The following is a 19,254-nucleotide window of genomic DNA, read 5'->3' on the forward strand; positions in this document are numbered from 1 at the left end:
AATGGTTCCGCAAAAAAATGGAATGTGTTCCGTATGCATTCCGTTTCCGTATTTCCGTTCCGTTGAAAAGATAGAACATGTCCTATATTTGGCCGCAAATCACGGTCCGTGGCTCCATTCAAGTCAATGGGTCCGCAAAAAAATGGAACACATACGGAAATGCATCCGTATGTCTTCCGTATCCGTTCCGTTTTTTGCGGAACCATCTATTGAAAATGTTATGCCCAGCCCAATTTTTTCTATGTTATTACTGTATACTGTATATGCCATACGGAAAAACGGAACAACGGAATGGAAACGGAACCACAACGGAAGCAAAAAACGGAACAACGGATCCGTGAAAAACGGAACGCAAAACACTGAATTCAACATACTGTAGTGTGAAAGAGGCCTAAGGCTACATGCACATGAACATTGTTTGTTTCCGTGTCCGTTCCGTTATTTTATTTTTTTGCGGAAAGGATGCGGACTCATTCATTTCAATGGGTCCACAAAAAACGTGTGCTGTCTGCATAAGAATGTCCGTTCCGTTGCCCCGCAAAGAAAATTGTGCATGTCCTATTTTTTTTGTTGTTTGTGGACAAGGATAGGCATTATTACAATTGATCCGCAAAAAAAAAACAGATGCCATGCAGAACGTCATCCGTTTATTTTATTTTTTGCGGCTCTGCAATTTGCGGACCGCAAAACACATACGGTCGTGTGCATGTAGCCTAATCCGGATGCAAACCTGATGCAATGCGTTTTTCATTGATGGTTGCTAGGAGATATTGTTTGTAAACCTTCAGTTTTTTTTTTTCATGTGCGTGAAAATCGCATCAAAACTGATTGCAGCCACGTGAAAAAACTGAAACACTGAACTCAGATGCAGACAAAACTGCCTGAACTTGCTTGCAAAATGGTGCGAGTTTCACTGAACGCACCCTGACACAATCCGTATCGTTCGTGTGAAAGAGGCCTAAGCCTTCCCGTCTACCACTGAGCAATGTTCCCTTGGCAGACAAGGCACAGTGGATCATTCTTTTGTGGCCACTGTGTTTTTAATACATAACTTACTTCTTATTTTCATATGACCTCTGCGGTGGAGGCTGGCGTATTTCTTCACTTTACCAAATGCTTTCCGGTTTAATCAACATAATTAGGCAGTCTTTACCTCTCTCAGGCTAATTAGAACTAAATCATGAAAGGTCATATAAATTTATTTCGTATGTTCAGATAAATGCATTTTTATTATACAGTCCTAACATATATTATAATTCCAAATGATGGTAAAAGTTCACATTCAGCGCGTAGCGTTAGGTAGGAAAGTCCTGTCGTAATGCAGCTATTGTGACTCCAAGGCTTCATCTTAATATATAATACGTACCAGAGGCAATTGACCTTTTAGTTAAAATGCTGCACAAAGCCCAGACCAGACACTTCTTACATCAGAGTAGTCATTTTACAAATGTCAATTAGCTCTGAGAAGTGTCTTGTCCTCCAGTGAGATTCATTCTGTGCCTGCAGTGATGTGCCTGGTACAGACGGGACCGGCTCACTCATAGCGCCATAAATACATCTTCACAGCTTCCTAGTTCCTACTACAATGCTTCTTTTAGGATCTTCTTTATCATTAGTAATCACTGCATGCTCATGGTCCCTGCACCCCACTTATGCCGTGCAGTACAATCTCTCGCCTTAAGTACCACCTGGGAATTTCGGCATACTGTAGCAGATGTCACCTTGCGCTGATAATTTAGTAACATGATGATGGATAACTATGTGAAGAGTCCAATAGAAACTGACATTGTCTTATTGCAAACTTATGGGGAGTGCGCTTCCTAATGACAGGTCTGAAAGGGCCTTAAAGGGGTTTTCCAGGATTAGTGTCGTTTTTAACAAACCTGCTCATGTAGTTGCTTACTTCAAGTACATCTTCTCTATGCAGTTCTGTTTTTTGAATTTGAACTCTCCAGACTCATTTTCAGCATTTAATTAGATCACTGGTTTGTTTCCATCCTGTATGTAGCACTTCCTGTTGCTGTATCCAACCAAACCCATAATGCACTTCTCCTTTCTCTGTCACAGTTCCAGCACCGCCCCTAACAACTCCCAGCTAGTGTATAGCTCCTCCCACCCAGCGAGTTACATAGACACTCCCCAATCACCGCCCCTAAAACAATACCCAGCTAGTTTATAGCTCCTCCCACCAGCTAGTTACATATACACTCCCCATCACAGCCCCTTACAACTCCCAGCTAGTGTATAGCTCCTCCCACCCATCAGGTTACATAGACAATCCTCTATCACTGTCCCTAACAACGCCCAGCTAGTTTATAGCTCCTCCCACCCAGCTAGTTACATAGACACTCCCCAATCACTGCCCCTTTAACAATACCCAGCTAGTTTATAGCTCCTCCAACCCAGCTAGTTACATAGACACTCCCTAATTACTGCCCCTGATGCTCCTTTGACCTGCTCATGGACATAACATCAAAGGAAATAAGAAAGAGCTGGATGGACATGGTCAGAACAGAAGATAGAAACAATAACGGTAAAAAAAATACCGTACAAAATTACGGATACTTTTATAAATGATTATTTTAAGGGATGTTAACCAGAAAAATAAGCCTTTAATGATCAGAATTATTATATATTTTTTTTTTGGGCTACCAAAATCATTTTTGGCTGTTTATCAATATCTTTCTATTTTAGTTTGAATTGGAATAAATATAATAAATAATTGTTTTGTGAATATTTTGTACGTAGGTATATTATCCCCTTAGTGACCACCCATATGCCTTTTTACGGCAGTCACTAAGGGGCCTTAGGCTGGGCCTCCGCTTTTTTACGGCGACCCAGTCTAAGCGCTGGGAGCAGGGGCCCGGCTCTCACATGAGAGCCGTGGCCCTGCTCTAACAGCTTGGACCTGCAGGAGTGCCGATCCGGGCTGTTTAACACTTTACATGCCGCAGGCAATGGCGCCCGCCGCATGTAAAGTGCTGACAGACAGAGCGGACTCCCTCTGTATCCCATCGGCACCCTGCAAATGCGATCACTGGGTGCCGGTGTGTTGTGAAGGCTGGCTGGGGTCTCGTGTAGGCCTGTTGGTCATTGTCAGAATAGCACTGATATTAAAATGCAATGCACTATAGGGAAAATGCATTGCATTTTAAAATCAATCAGAATGTTGTCTGTTATAGTCCCCTCGTGGGACTATTAAGTGGTAAAAAAAAAAACATTCAATAAAAAATCACATTAAAAAAACACGCTTTTCAATGAAAAAAATTGCAAAAATTAAATCTCTCCCATATGTTTGGTGTCGCCGCGTCCGTAATGACCCGGACTACATAAATATCATGTAAATTATCCCCTACAGTGAACGCCGTAAAAAAAAAAAAAAAAAAAGGGAATAACAACGATCAAAAAGTGCCATTTACTCCAAAATTATACCAATGAAAAATCGTCCAGCAAAAATCAAGACCTCACACAACTCCATAGTTCCTTGGGAAGCGGCAATGCAAAATCATCAAATTTCTTTTTTTAAAGGGATTTTATTGCAAAAAAGTAGGAAAATTGAATAAAAACTATATGTATTTGGTATAACTGTAATCGTAGTGACACAGAGAATAAAGATATTATGTTATTTATACCGAAAAATGAACGCCATAACATTTTTAATGTAAAAACACAGTGGCATTATTGCTATTTTTCCCACTTCCCTCCCAGAAAGTTAATAAAAGTTGATCAGAAAGTTATATGTACCCCAAAATTGCGCCATTATAAACTACAACTTGTCCCACAAAATACAAGCCTTCATAAAGCTATATAGAAGGAAAAATAAAAAAATTATAGCTCTTGGAACGCAACCATGAAAAAAGGAAGAAAAACGCTTCATCAGTAAGGCCCAAAACAGGCTGGTCACTAAAGGGTTAATAAAGATGAACATCAGGAAACTGTAAATCCAGTATCCAGGATTTGTAAAGCGTTTTCATTTCTTACTCCCATCCCTTCGTCCCTGGAGCTGTAACTTTTTTGTCTTTGCTTTCACATAGCTGTATGAGGGCTTGTCCTGCAAAAAACAAGTACTTTCTACAAGAATTTTGGTACCATTTACTGTTGCATACAATGTAGTTGGGTTTTGCCTTTACATTGTACCTTGTGTGGTAAAACTGACCTTTTCCCTATATTCCCCAGGTCAGTACAATTACGGCGATACCACATTTGTATAGTTTTTCATGTGTTTTAATATTCTAACCCCCATAACTTTTTTTTTTTAAGGCTACAGAGCTGTGTGAGTGCAGCGACATTTGGCTTTTCAGTAATACCATTTTGGGGTGTGTTTGACCTTTTGATCATTTTTTTTATTCAATTTTGTTGGGTAGGAGAAGCAACGAAAAAAATCTGTGAATCGGGCGTTTTGAGTTATTTTTTTAAATTTTTTATTACACCATTCGATGTAGGGGATAAATACCGTACTAGTAATAACAAAAGAAAAAATCTTCAGTTCATCCATGCTGACTTAGCGGCCATGCAGGGAACTCCCGACCAGGGGAAAAACGCGTTGACCGCTTTGTGATTCTTATCTGCTACATGGATTTTTAAAGTTACTAATAAAAGTGGATGGATTTTACTACGGCCTGGATGCTGGAAGTTGGTTTTCTTATACTTTATATATTACTATTTATATATTTTAATTGTACGGTTGTTTTAGGACACACCAATGCCAGTGATGTTTATTTTTACTCAAATGCTTTTGAAAGCAATTTATATTCTTACAGGAAGTATAGAAATATCTAATTTGAAAGAACCTTCCCTTATTTCAAAAATAACTTTTAATAAATCCGTTAAAACCACATAGAAAACCCCTCAAACAATTGAAAAGATGTATATACCCTCACTTTTTCCCCCCATTTTCCAGAGAGGATGCAAGGGGGAGTGGCCTGGGAGGCTGTTATCTATTTAAAGCGCCAGATATAAACATGACTGAGACGCCATATACATGTCAGCCCATATCTGTCACAACCAGACAGCTGAGAAGCTCTGACAGAGGCCTTTCAGAACCTCCTCCTTGAATTTCTGTGTTGTGGTATTCAGCTCCTCCTCTCGTCAGCCTCTCTCAGCTGTCATGTGTTAATTGCTTCCCTTTAAATGCCTCCCCAGAATGCTTTTCTGGGCGGCTTATACTACTTCCTGGAGTGTGTGTGCACGCTGATCTGTCCTCCTGTTTGCTTCAAAGCTAAGTGTACCTTTAACTGTTAATATCTGTTTGCTGGATCCCAGGTGACCCTGACTCCCTCCGTGTCTTGTGTAGGGAGCCGGTGGTCGTGTCCCCTCACTATTGTAGGGTGCTCAGGGCTTTATAGTCAAGGTTCGTGGATATGCAAACCTCCACCATTCGGATCTTTGCATAGGCTGAGCAGCCAGGGAAAGTGCCAGGTCTTCTGCAGGGGTCTCCCTTGGTTCCTTAGTTTTTGGATCCAGCGAGTCGTTTATACATGTCGCTTTGCCTTGTTACCTGTACACATTCCGTGACATTATAAGCCGCCAAAACCGTCTTAAGCATGGATCCGGTTTCACTTTTGGCTGAACGCTTCCAGGGTCTTTCATTGGAGGTAGCTGACCTCCGTAAGACTTTTTCTCAGCTTCAAGTGACCGGTTCAGTTTGCGTTCATGGAGCTTGTTCTGAGCCTAAGATCTCGCTCCCGGATACGTTCTCCGGGGGTAGTGAGAATTTTGTGCGTTTTAGAGAGGCTTGCAAACTCCATTTTCGCCTTCTTCCCCATTCTTCTGGTGATGAGGAACGGAGGGTGGGGATCATTATATCGCTGCTCAGGGGTAACGCTCAGTCCTGGGCCTTTTCGCTGCCGGAGGGGGCACGGCCCCTCCGTTCAGTGGATGAATTCTTTTTAGCCCTGGGTCAGATATATGATGATCCGGATCGTATTGCTCTGGCGGAGTCTAGACTACGTCTCCTATGCCAGGGTAAACAATCCGCAGAAATATACTGCTCAGAATTTCGGAGTTGGGCAGCTGATACTGGTTGGAATGATGCTGCACTCCGAAGTCAATTTTGCCATGGTCTTTCAGAGGGATTGAAAGATGCATTTGCCTTTCATGAAAGGCCTATTTCTTTGGACTCTGCTATGTCTCAGGCCGTTCGTATTGACAGGCGTCTTAGAGAGAGAGGAGAGATCTCTCCTTCCTGTCATACTCGGTCCCAGGACTGTGCAGCGGTCCCATTCTCTGCGCAGGGGTCTCAGTCGCTGTCAGCCCCTTCTGAGCAGGAGCCCATGCAGCTGGGGTTGAGTGCTTCTGACAATAGAAGATTCAGCCCGCATGGGAGGGTTTGTTTTTGTTGTGGAGGTATTAATCATTTGGCAAATATTTGTCCCTCTAGGAGATTCAGGCAGTTCTCTGGGTATAATAAAGAAACGAAGAGGAAAAAATCTTTGAAAAATGTTCCGTCTGTTACTATTGGCAGGATTGAGGTGGAGATTGAAGATTTTCCGTTTGCTTGTAGTTCCCGTTTTGTCCTGCCGGCTAGGGTGGCGCTAGAGAGCAAGAACATTTTTTGTGAGATTTTTGTGGATAGTGGAGCAGCGGTCAATCTCATTGATAATCACTTTGCGATAACTCATGGTTTCCAGGTGTGCGCTTTGAGAAAGGATATTCCTGTGTTTGCTATCGATTCCGCTTCACTTTCTCAGAAATCATTAAAGGGCATAGTTCACAATATCCGTTTAATTGTGAGTGATGCTCATGTTGAGGATGTGTCATGTTTCGTCCTTAGCGGTTTACCCACCCCTCTGGTGTTGGGGCTGCCCTGGCTCACTAAACATAACCCCACCATTGATTGGCAAGCAAGGCAAATAAATGGTTGGAGTGACTTTTGCAGAGAGAATTGCCTCACGACATCTGTTTCTGAGGTTGCTACTAAGACTGTACCATCTTTTCTCTCTGAATTTTCGGATGTCTTCTCTGAGAGTGGAGTTCAGGATTTGCCCCCGCACAGGGAGTACGATTGCCCTATTAATCTCATCCCAGACGCCAAGCTGCCTAAATCTCGTTTATACAATCTTTCCCAACCTGAGAGGATCGCTATGCGTGCTTATATCTCTGAGAGTCTGAGAAAGGGACACATACGACCCTCAAAGTCACCTGTTGCCGCTGGTTTTTTCTTTGTTAAGAAAAAAGATGGTTCTTTAAGACCTTGTCTGGATTTCAGGGAGCTGAACAATATTACAATTCGTGACCCTTATCCGCTTCCTCTGATCCCGGACCTATTTAACCAGGTTGTTGGGGCTAAAGTCTTTTCCAAATTAGATTTAAGAGGGGCATACAACCTGGTCAGGGTCAGAGAAGGGGACGAATGGAAGACGGCCTTCAATACCCCTGAGGGCCATTTTGAGAATTTGGTTATGCCTTTTGGTTTGATGAATGCCCCAGCCGTTTTTCAGCATTTCGTGAACAGCATTTTTTATCATTTGATGGGAAAATTTGTATTGGTGTATTTGGATGACATTTTGATTTTTTCTCCCGATTTCAAAACTCATAAGGAACATTTACGTCAGGTCTTGCTCATCCTGCGGGAGAATAAATTATATGCGAAACTGGAAAAATGTGTGTTTGCGGTTCCAGAAATTCAATTTCTGGGGTTTCTTCTCTCCGCTTCTGGTTTTCGCATGGACCCCGAGAAGGTCCGCGCTGTGCTTGAGTGGGAGCTTCCTGAGAATCAAAAGGCGCTGATGCGTTTTTTGGGCTTTGCCAATTATTACAGGAAGTTCATTTTGAATTATTCTTCTATTGTTAAACCACTCACTGATATGACCAGAAAGGGGGTAGATTTTTCTTCTTGGTCAGTAGAGGCGCGTAAGGCTTTTTCGGATATCAAGGAGAGTTTTGCTTCCGCTCCCATCTTGGTGCAACCTGATGTTTCGTTACCCTTCATAGTTGAGGTTGATGCTTCTGAGGTGGGTGTGGGGGCGGTCTTGTCTCAGGGTTCCTCTCCTGCCAATTGGCGACCGTGTGCCTTTTTCTCAAGAAAACTCTCCTCCGCAGAGAGAAATTACGATGTGGGAGATAGGGAATTATTGGCCATCAAGTTGGCTTTTGAGGAATGGCGCCATTGGCTAGAGGGAGCCAGACACCCTATTACCGTATTTACTGACCATAAAAATCTGGCCTACTTGGAGTCAGCCAAGCGTCTGAACCCGAGACAGGCCAGATGGTCGTTGTTCTTTTCTAGGTTTAATTTTGTTGTCACGTTCCGCCCTGGAGTTAAGAATGTGAAGGCAGATGCCCTGTCACGTTGTTTTCCGGGAGGCGGGAATTTTGAAGACCCGGGTCCCATTTTGGCTGAAGGTGTGGTGGTCTCTGCTCTTTTTCCTGAATTGGAGGCAGAGGTGCAGGCAGCCCAGTCAGAGGCTCCTGATCTTTGTCCTCCTGGGAGGTTGTTTGTGCCTCTCGCTTTAAGACACAAGATTTTTAAAGAACACCACGATACGGTCCTTGCTGGGCACCCGTGGGTAAGAGCCACACTGGATCTCATCGCTCGGAGATTCTGGTGGCCTGCGCTTCGTAAGTCGGTTGAGGGTTTTGTGGCAGCCTGCGAGACTTGCGCTCGTGCCAAAGTCCCTCATTCACGGCCATCAGGTCCTCTCCTTCCCTTACCCATTCCTTCCCGTCCTTGGACACATCTGTCCATGGACTTTATCACGGACCTGCCTCGTTCCTCGGGGAAGACTGTGATTCTGGTGGTGGTGGACCGTTTTAGCAAAATGGTGCATTTCATCCCTTTTCCTGGTTTGCCCAATGCTAAGACGCTGGCGCAGGCATTTGTTGATCACATTGTCAAATTGCACGGTATTCCTTCAGACATAGTCTCTGATAGGGGCACGCAGTTTGTTTCCAGATTCTGGAAGGCTTTCTGTTCTCGCTTGGGGGTTCGGTTGTCATTCTCTTCTGCTTTCCACCCGCAGTCGAATGGCCAGACAGAGCGCGTCAATCAGAATCTGGAGACATATCTGCGTTGTTTTGTGGCGGAGAATCAAGAGGATTGGTGTTCTTTTTTGTCCCTTGCTGAGTTTGCTTTAAATAACCGTCGTCAGGAGTCCTCTGATAAGTCACCATTTTTTGGTGCATATGGGTTTCATCCACAGTTTGGGACTTTCTCGGGAGAGGGGTCTTCTGGTTTACCTGATGAGGACAGATTCTCCTCGTCTTTGTCATCTATTTGGCAAAAGATTCAAGATAATCTAAAGAGCATGAGTGAGAGATATAAGCGTGTGGCTGATAAGAGACGTGTGCTTGGTCCGGACCTGAATGTTGGTGATCTGGTGTGGTTGTCTACCAAGAATATCAAATTGAAGGTTCCCTCCTGGAAGTTGGGTCCTAGGTTTATTGGGCCTTACAAAATCCTGTCTGTCATCAATCCTGTTGCATACCGTCTTGATCTTCCTCAGACTTGGAAGATCCATAATGTTTTTCATAAGTCCTTATTGAAACCTTATGTTCAACCCATTGTACCCTCGCCTTTGCCTCCTCCTCCGATTATGGTTGATGGGAATCTTGAATTTCAGGTATCTAGGATTGTGGATTCTCGTCTTGTCCGCGGTTCTCTTCAGTACCTTGTTCAGTGGGAGGGGTATGGTCCTGAGGAGAGGATGTGGGTCCCAGTGACGGACATTAAGGCCTCTCGTCTCATCAGGGCTTTCCATAGGTCCCATCCTGAGAAGGTGGGTTCTGAGTGTCCGGAGTCCACTCGTAGAGGGAGGGGTACTGTCACAACCAGACAGCTGAGAAGCTCTGACAGAGGCCTTTCAGAACCTCCTCCTTGAATTTCTGTGTTGTGGTATTCAGCTCCTCCTCTCGTCAGCCTCTCTCAGCTGTCATGTGTTAATTGCTTCCCTTTAAATGCCTCCCCAGAATGCTTTTCTGGGCGGCTTATACTACTTCCTGGAGTGTGTGTGCACGCTGATCTGTCCTCCTGTTTGCTTCAAAGCTAAGTGTACCTTTAACTGTTAATATCTGTTTGCTGGATCCCAGGTGACCCTGACTCCCTCCGTGTCTTGTGTAGGGAGCCGGTGGTCGTGTCCCCTCACTATTGTAGGGTGCTCAGGGCTTTATAGTCAAGGTTCGTGGATATGCAAACCTCCACCATTCGGATCTTTGCATAGGCTGAGCAGCCAGGGAAAGTGCCAGGTCTTCTGCAGGGGTCTCCCTTGGTTCCTTAGTTTTTGGATCCAGCGAGTCGTTTATACATGTCGCTTTGCCTTGTTACCTGTACACATTCCGTGACAATATCTTTTAGTTGAGGCTTCCTTTTGAGCCCCAATCATAGGGCTCTTTGCCATCTGGTACTATTTATCATCTATAGGCTATTTTTTTTTTATTAATGACTTCATATAAGGACTTTTTTTTATTTTATTAATGCAATTTTTGATCCTTTTTGTCCCCTAAGGAACCAGCTTTCTGTGCTGGGGAAAAGCCACGTTGGGACGCATTTATAATGAGACGCATTGATCACTTTTTTTAAAATTGCTTGAATCATACTCTAAGTATTTGGCTTTTTGGATTAAGTTTTGTCATCTAATCTTCATCTCTGGGACAAAGACTTCTACACTACCTGTCCCAAAAAAAAGTCGCAACCAAAAAAATAAAAAGGTCACACGCTCTAATATTTCGTTGGACCGCCTTTTAGCTTTGATTTCAGCACGCATTCGCTGTAGCGTTGTTTCGATAAGCTTCTGCAATGTCACAAAATTTATTTCCATCCAGTGTTGCATTAATTTTTCACCAAGATCTTGCATTAATGATGGTAGAGTCTGACTGCTGCGCAAAGCCTTCTCCAGCACATCCTAAAGATTCTCTATGGGGTTAAGGTCTGGACTGTGGTGGCCAATCCATATGTGAAAAAATGATGTCTCGTGCTCTCTGAACCACTCTTTCAAAATTTGAGCCTGATGAATCCTGGCATTGTCATCTTGGAATATGCCCGTGCCATCAGGGAAGAAAAAATCCATTGGTGGAATAACCTAGTCCTTCAGTATGTTCAGGTAGTCAGCTGACCTCATTCTTGGAGCACATACTGTTGCTGAACCTAGACCTGACCAACTGTAGCAACCCCAGATCATAGCACTGCCCCCACAGGCTTGTACAGTAGGCACTAGGCATGATGGGTGCATCACTTCATCTGCCTCTCTTCTTACCCTGATGTGCCCATCACTCTGGAACAGGGTAAATCGTGACTCATTAGACCACATGACCTTCTTCCATTGCTCCAGAGTCCAATCTTTATGCTCCCTAGCAAATTGAAGCCTTTTTTTCTGATTAGTGGTGGTTTTCTTACGGCTATACAGCTGTTCAGTCCCAATCGCTTGAGTTCCCTTTGCATTGTGCGTGTGGAAATGCTCTTACTTTCACTATTAAACATAGCCCTGAGTTCTACCGTTGTTTTTCTTCAATTTGATTTCACCAAACATTTAAGTGAAATGGACAGTTCTTAACCCAATTTTAGTAGTTTCTGCAATCTCCTTAGATGTTTTCTCTGCTTGACGCATGCCAATGATTTTACCCTTCTCAAACAGACTAACATCTTTTCCACGACCACGAGATGTGTTTTTCGACTTGATTGTTTAAGAAATATGAGGCAACTCATTGCACCAGTTGGGGTTAAATAACTTATTGCCAGCTGACAGATAATCGCCCATGCAGTACTTATCCAATAGGAGGCTCATAACTATTTGCTTAGTTAAATCTGGGTGGCAACTTTTTTTTTTGGACAGGCAGTGTATAATAGTCAGGGCCCCAATAGGCACCAGAAATGGCCACTGAGAGGTGGGGTCACCCCTTTCGGGGCGGGTGCTCTGCCTACAGGTAGGAATAGGGAAGAAACAAAAATCCTTACTTTCCTTTTATGTCCCATGAAGCTTATACCACCTACCTTCTATTCCATGATATGTGATTTTACAAACCTGTAAGTAAGAAGGACTCCAATGAGTCCCACCGGATGACAACTACTTGTTGTATGATCTTTTCAATTGATTGAGGGGTTTTCTATGTGGTTTTAAAGGATTTATTAAAAGTTATTTTTTAAATAAGGGAAGATTCTTTCAAATTAGATATGATGTTTATTTTTATTAGAATTTTTGAAAAAGAAGGGTGATTTGAATTTTTTAAATATTTTTTAAACATTACACACCCTGCGGCCCCTGTACCCTGGTGCCCGATGTGTGATCTTTAAACCCCGCTTTTCTGCTATACGTGTACAGTGCTGAGAGTGAAGAAATTAAGCATCCAAGATGTCTGAAACTCATAAGCCTACTTAGGCTACTTTCACACCTGCGTTTGGTGCGGATCCGTCTTGTATCTGCACAGACGGATCCGCACTGATAATGCAAACGCTTGTATTCGTTCATAACGGATCTGTTTGCATTATTAATTTAAAAAAAAGTCTAAGTCAAAACGGATCCGTCTTGACTTACATTGAAAGTCAAAGGTGGACGGATCTGTTTTTAAATTGCACCATATTCTGTCAGTGAAAAACGGATTCCTCCCCATTGACTTACATTGTAAGTCAGGACGGATCGGTTTGTTTCAGCATCGTCAGACGTTCACTAAAACGCTGCAAGCTGCGATTTAGTGACGGTCTAAAAAGCGCAATGGAGAACAAACGCAGCCAAATTGATGCATTCTGAACGGATCCTTATCCATTCAAAATGCATTGGGGCTAAACTGATCCGTTTTGGGCCGCTTGTGAGATCCCTGAAACGGTTCTCACAAGCGGATCCAGAAACGCCAGTGTGAAAGTAGCCTTAGAGAGGTTGTTGATTTGCTCAAAATAAAAATGTATGTTTTTAACATCTGGATTGTGGACCTAATTATTTTTTGTCCCATTAGATCCATGTGTGGGATGCTGCTTTTATGAACCTGTGAGCTGAGTTTCATCTACCGCTAAGTGGACATGTACATGTTTAAGGGGGTTTTATACTTTTATATTCGTATAGTAGGTATATGTTCTCACTACACTTAGTCATCTAACTATTCCATGACACTCCAATCTTAGTATATAGCACTGTATTTTTTATGTGAAAACATTTTAACCTTTCCCATTACGTTCCCTGCTTTAGGCTACCCAGCGCAGCTGTCTTGCCTTTTTCAGTTTATTTCTTCTGTATCTGTGCGTTTTGTACCTGAGATGGAGAATCACGTAGAAGCTTAAATGGATTATTATTGTACTAAGTAGCAATCATGATCCCACCGTAATGAACATGTGCTAATCATAAAGGAATTATATTTCTGCCTTGCAGCGAGTCGTGAAATCGCCAATAAAATGTCACACATCACTCTGGAGATACAGACAGTCATAAATCAGAGTGGTCTCCTAATGGTTTACGGACATCTGTGTGCACGTCTCCGCTCTGCACGTCTTCCAGCTTCTCTGCGTTTGCCATTATTGCTGTGGAAGCTGCCTCTCGGGTCTGATGCCATAGGCAGCGCAGACTCTTTTTGCTTTGAGAAGGCGCCGTATCCCCAGCGATCGCACATGCCATCAGGTACGGCCTTCTGTGCTGTAAGACAATTTCCTACATGACTTGCCCGCGAAAATCCCACGGTGCGGAATATAAATCTTGTTTTCTTGAAGCGACTTTTCCCTTGCAGGGATGCTCTTGAGTGAGCCATTATGTCTTATTAACGATCCACTGCCATGGAAACATGTTCTGGCAGCCAGCCAAGGAAGCAGGCTGCGAGCATTTCGCTAATTACCGTACCTTGCCGATTGTGGGAATAGAATGCTACCTCCACTGGCTCTTTATTAGTTAATTGTACCCATTGGTTAGTTGTGCTTTTAGTACTGAAGGGGTCTTACAGCTCCATTTTTTTAAATCTTTTCAAATAATGAACTCCTGGCTTCAAGAGATGGTCAGTTTTATCCTTCACTGACTTTTTCTAGTGGCGAGACATATTTTTATTAATTGATCATTAAGAACATAAATATATTCATTTCTTTTGAGAATCATTCTGGGAAACAAAGAAGTTTCTCTGAGTGAATCTATTATAGTAAGAATCCTTTATTCTTGCAACCAGCGGAAAAAAAAGTCTTGATGGCATGATACAAAATTAATCATCACTGGCAGGTATAATCCAGAAGCCCTGACAGATACTTGGAGGGCCAGAACCGGACCTTTAGATAGCCTAGGGAAGGGGAAGAAAGCATCGGTGAACGTCTGCAGAACAAAGAATGAAACGGGAAGTCTTAATACAACGTGGAATTTTATTCTTCTATTTTTCGTATAGGGACAGATAGAAGAACTTTACACCCCCAGAGACTATGGGCAAACACTATATTAACTGGTTCTCTGGGATTTTTATATTGATGGCCTATCCTCAGGATATGAGATCTTCGGGGGCAGCTGTTTGAGGAAGCCGCGGCACCCAATGAAGCCCTAGTGAGCGCCACAACCTCCTCACAGCTTACTTAGCACCGAGCTGTCCATTTGATAGCAGCTGTACTTGGTATTTTGGCTCAGCCCCATTCACTTGAATAGGACTGAGACGCACATAGGCCATGTGACCGATGAATGTGGCGTCACATGGCCTACAAAGAAGCGCCGCGGCCTCTTCATACAGCTGTTCGATGAGGGTGCTGGGAGTCTGACCCCCCTGATCTGATATTGATGACCTATCCTGAGGATAGGCCATTAATATTAAAACCCCAGAAAACCTCTTTAACCCCTTACAAGTGTCAATAGACAGCTATTTGAAATCATTAGACATTTAATGTACACCCACTGTTGGTTGGCAGTATTTCCTCCTGTGTACGCTTTCACCAGCTAGAATGATCCATCATAGTGACATCCGTATCCTTGAAATTTGGCAAAACAATTATTCCCAGTCATTAGTATTGCTAAACACCTGTACTTATTTTAAGCACTGAGATCCTGAAGGAGGAAGCAGGCGCTCATGCACTTGTATGGTCATCCATAGAGTGGGGCAGGCGGGATGTCGGGAGGGGCTATGTCCTCTTCTCATCCAGTAGAAAACAGTGTGACCAGCACAGCAACTGCCAGATGCAGCAGTTGAATCGTTTGTTTGACAAGACGCCAATACATTTTGAAAAGAGAGGAATCGCCAGCATCCGCTTATGTTCCAAACTTTATTTCCTCTTGAACATAAGAGTAAACCATGTTTGGGTTTAGTGGCAGCAGTTGCACTTAATGAAGGCCTCTGTGTAGGTCAGCATGATTTATCGAAACTGGTGCAGAGGAAAACTGATTTGGTTGCCTGTAGCAACCAATCAGATTGATGATTTCATTTTCCAAAGGTGACCTGACCTGAAAAATGAAAAGCGAAATCTGATCGGTTGCTATAGGTAACACACATATAGGGCCCATTTACATGGGCTGATTCACCCGGCAATTATTTGGAACAAACCGTTTGTTTCCGATCATTGGCCAGTATCCAACTGCCATAGATCTGCCTTTATATGCATCAATCAACCCCTCTGTAGGGAATGAATGATCGCTATTACGATCATTTGTCCTTGTACAATATTCATTGTTTGTTAGCAGCAGTTCCTGTTCACAGGACAATGTTTTGCCAGCAGACAGGCTTTTAATGTGCCGCATGATGCGATCACCCGATGAACGAGGGTTTGGTGGCGCCTTTACATGGGTCAGTTATCTGAAACGAACGTTCATATGACCATTTGTACCTGATAACTTGGTCTTTTGACCTGTATAAAAGGGCCCATAGGCTTTTCAGGTGACCAGAACCCCTTTAAAAAGAAGTATTATAAAATTGAAATGGTACAATAAAAAATTACTAAACTTATCATCACATCTACGTATGCTTCTGCCATACCATTTCTGGTCTGGTATGACCATTGGTTGAGCGGGACCAAATGGCTGCACCTAAAGCACATTAGTATATAGGGTGCCATGAATATAGCCATGTGGTCCCACTCAGTTGATGACTTTGATTACCGTAGAGGTGACTAATATTTTAGCCAGTTTTAGTGTACATATTACCTTCCAGTATGCAGCCCAGCTGCTGCAGTATCAGCTGGAGAATAAGTGGTGCTTTATGACTGAGAGATAACTGGGGAGCAGGAAGGTTCAGAAATACAGTATTATTTATCAGTGTATAAACTAAGAGGGACACAATCAATTCTACTGTCAAATCTAGACTATTCTCGACTGATTATTGTATTGTATTTTATTTATAATTTATTCTACTTCTATATCTTCTATTTATATATTTATTCTGACCTCTCACACGCAGCCATATACAATTTTTGGTCTGCCAAAAATGGATCCATAAAAAACATATAGGAGCATATTTATTAAGACCGCGTTTTAGACGCAGGTCTTAATAAAGCCCCATCGCTGGCAGTGGATCCGCCGGAGTTATGAAGAGGTGCCAACCTTTCCATAACTTTGGCTCGTCCAGTTCCACTACTAAATGTAAATGTAAGACAGCTTCCTAGCTAACAGTAGCGCCACCTTTAGCGCCTGAAATATGCCTAATTTAGGCATATTTCAGCTTGGTAAATGACCCACATATCTTCCATGTGAATTCCTCCCCCCCCCCCCAATCCTATCAATAGAAAGGGCTATTCTCATCTGCAAACACGGACAGGAATAGGACTTGCACTGAGATTGGGGCCCACTGAGATATGAAGAACACAGATAGACTGGTAGTTATGAATACTTTACGAGAAAAACGGATAGCACATTGATGAAAAATATACTTGTGTGCATGATTCCTTATTTTGCAAAAACACGGCTATACTGTATATCGATAAACATATTAGTGACAGATTTTCTATTGAAGAGTAATTGCCATTACTAGAATTGGAGCAAAAGCTTTTGTCCAAACTAGCGTCCAGGGCAGTGAGCCACTTTTTGTTTAAACCTGATACAATTTTTACTGTTTTCGTGCTTTTATGTTTTGTAGGTGACCATTACAACAGTGAAGAGGATCACAGCTACGTTCTCCTTAATTGGATGGTAAGAGTTGTTGTCCTTGCTGATATAACTAAATGTGGTGTTAGGATGAATTTGGTAGGTTCTAAAGATTAACCTTCAGTTCAGTTCCTTCATGATTTTGAAATTTATTAACCTAAATAATCCATAACATACCGCATTCGTTGCACATTGAAGCCCCTAGCCCGTCCAGTGGAAGAAAATGCTGGAGTGCGGCTGTGCTGAAAAATGGATCGGAGCCTCGGAGGGCGTCCCAGGGGTCGGGTCTCCACAGATTATGATGTTATGGTAGCTCCTAGCAACAAGTTAAAAATTATCAGATATATAATTAAATAATATATAATTAAATAATATTTTTTCCACCTTGCCCATTCGGAATATAAGGAAAAAGCTGATGACAGTCAGCAAGGAAACAGCCTGATGGCCTAATGTTGAGATATTCTGGGCCCTGCCGTGAGGTCTTCAGCAAATCTTAAAGGGGATTTTCCAAGACAAATACTGATGACCTATCCTCTATACACCCGCCGATCAGCTGTTTGATAAGGCAGTGGTGCTCACAGTAGAGCCATGGCCTTCTCGCTGCTTTCCCTAGGCCAGTGACATCACGTTCATTGGTCACATGGCCTTGGCTCTACTCTGCCCCATTGAAGTTAATGGGGCTGCGATACCAAGCACAGCCACTATACAATGTGCGGCGATGTTGGTAAGCACGGAGAAGTGCTGCGCTTACAGGTGCACCAGTGCCTTCTCAAACAGCTGATCAGTGTCTGACCCCCACCGATCAGATACTGATGACTTATCCTGAGGATAGTATGTAAAAAGTGGGGTGGGGGGTACACTACAATGAAAACGGAGTGCAATGGCGGTTCAAAACAACAATAGTAACAAACATTGGCCCAAGAAAACTACAAAGAAATGCACATCCACTAAATATAAAAACAATACAAGAATTTTATTAGGCTACAAAAGACACACAAACATGATTAAAAATTGTATACAATATAACACGTGCTGGTACAAAACGAGACCATACGCCTACCCTGCTCCCACCAGAAACCACAGATATGTGCAAAATGTATGTAGTCCAAAATGGCAGCATCCAATAATGTGCAACAAACATTTAGTGGATGTGCATTTCTTTGGGGTTTTCTTGGGCCATGGGGCCAGTGTTTGTTGCTATCCTGAGGATAGGTCATCAGTAGTAAAATCTCAGAAATGTACTATTTGTCTATCATTTGCTAATGGCCCCATTAGGTCTCATGTACACAACTGTATGTGTTTTGCGTGCTGCATTTTTCTTTATCCCAGTAGTAGAAATAGCTGTTTTTGTCTCCAAAACGGACAGTGTGCTGTCCGCATTTTTGCGGTCCCATAGACATGAATAGTCATGCAAAACAATAGCTGATCTTAAGGAGACCAGCTACAGAAAACACTTTAGAGCCTCATTTAAGAGTCTCAACACAGCAATCTAAAGTGCAAAGCTCCCTGGGAAACAGTAATATGCAAAATAACCGTGGAGCCCCAGTTATGGGTCTTCAACACAGTGAAAGCCAGATATCCCTCAAAGGAAGGAAAACCAAGCAAAGGGGTGTCCCCATTACAGAGATCACCAAATCCACCATATTAAGTGGCCCCTATGTCAATATCCCATTCTTTTACAATAGAAATGAATAGATCCACGTTTGAACTGCAAAAAATGCAGATCAGTCACAGACCAAAACTATGGTCATGTGCATGAGGTCTTAAAGGATAACTGTCACATTTAGACCCTAATTTAAATTTTCATATATGTAGTTACTAATAACATGATATTCCAGGATCAGTTACTATTAGACTGATTTACCCCATATTTAATAAGATTCAGCCCTTAGCAACTAATCTGCATAAAACGGCAATCTCACTATTCAGTTAAGATGGCCGCCACTGCCCTCACCCTTAGGCTAATCCCACCTGCCCTCACTACCCACAATGCATTGAGCTCCTTACATGCACTAGCCAGTAACAATAGCCCCCCAAAAGTGTCAGTAACCAGAGCCCTCCCCCTAAAGGGTTAATCTCCTGCAGCACAAAGGGGTCCTCTTACCACATGTTGCTTTCATTCATTCACCGAGCAGATGACAGATCTCCCTTCCCTGGTGTGAGCTGCTCCAACTCTGCATTCTCCAGCTGTGCTGAGTGAGGGAGCGTCTGACAAGTGCAAGGACAGGGAGAAGTGCACACAGGCCAGGCACTGTTATCAGCTGCCTAGCTTTAATCATTTACTTACAGTCCCTGGCTGTCAGTAATC

At 42.9% G+C, this 19,254-nt stretch overlaps 1 protein-coding gene across 3 annotated transcripts in view; it reads left to right on the forward strand.

Moving 5' to 3' along the window:
- The window catches only part of LOC122930336 (cyclic AMP receptor-like protein A), a 600,516-nt gene that overhangs the window by 13,888 nt on the left and 567,374 nt on the right, over nt 1-19,254 (forward strand). For 2 of the 3 annotated variants that reach the window (XM_044283621.1, XM_044283623.1), the window contains exon 2: nt 16,939-16,991. In XM_044283621.1, the coding sequence (XP_044139556.1) occupies nt 16,939-16,991 (53 nt within the window). Of the gene's footprint in view, nt 1-13,289; nt 13,536-16,938; nt 16,992-19,254 lie in introns of all 3 variants that reach the window. The other variant, XM_044283622.1, reaches the window with a different exon arrangement.

This window comes from Bufo gargarizans, chromosome 3 (assembly GCF_014858855.1).
Source record: "Bufo gargarizans isolate SCDJY-AF-19 chromosome 3, ASM1485885v1, whole genome shotgun sequence".
Lineage (NCBI taxonomy): Eukaryota > Metazoa > Chordata > Amphibia > Anura > Bufonidae > Bufo > Bufo gargarizans.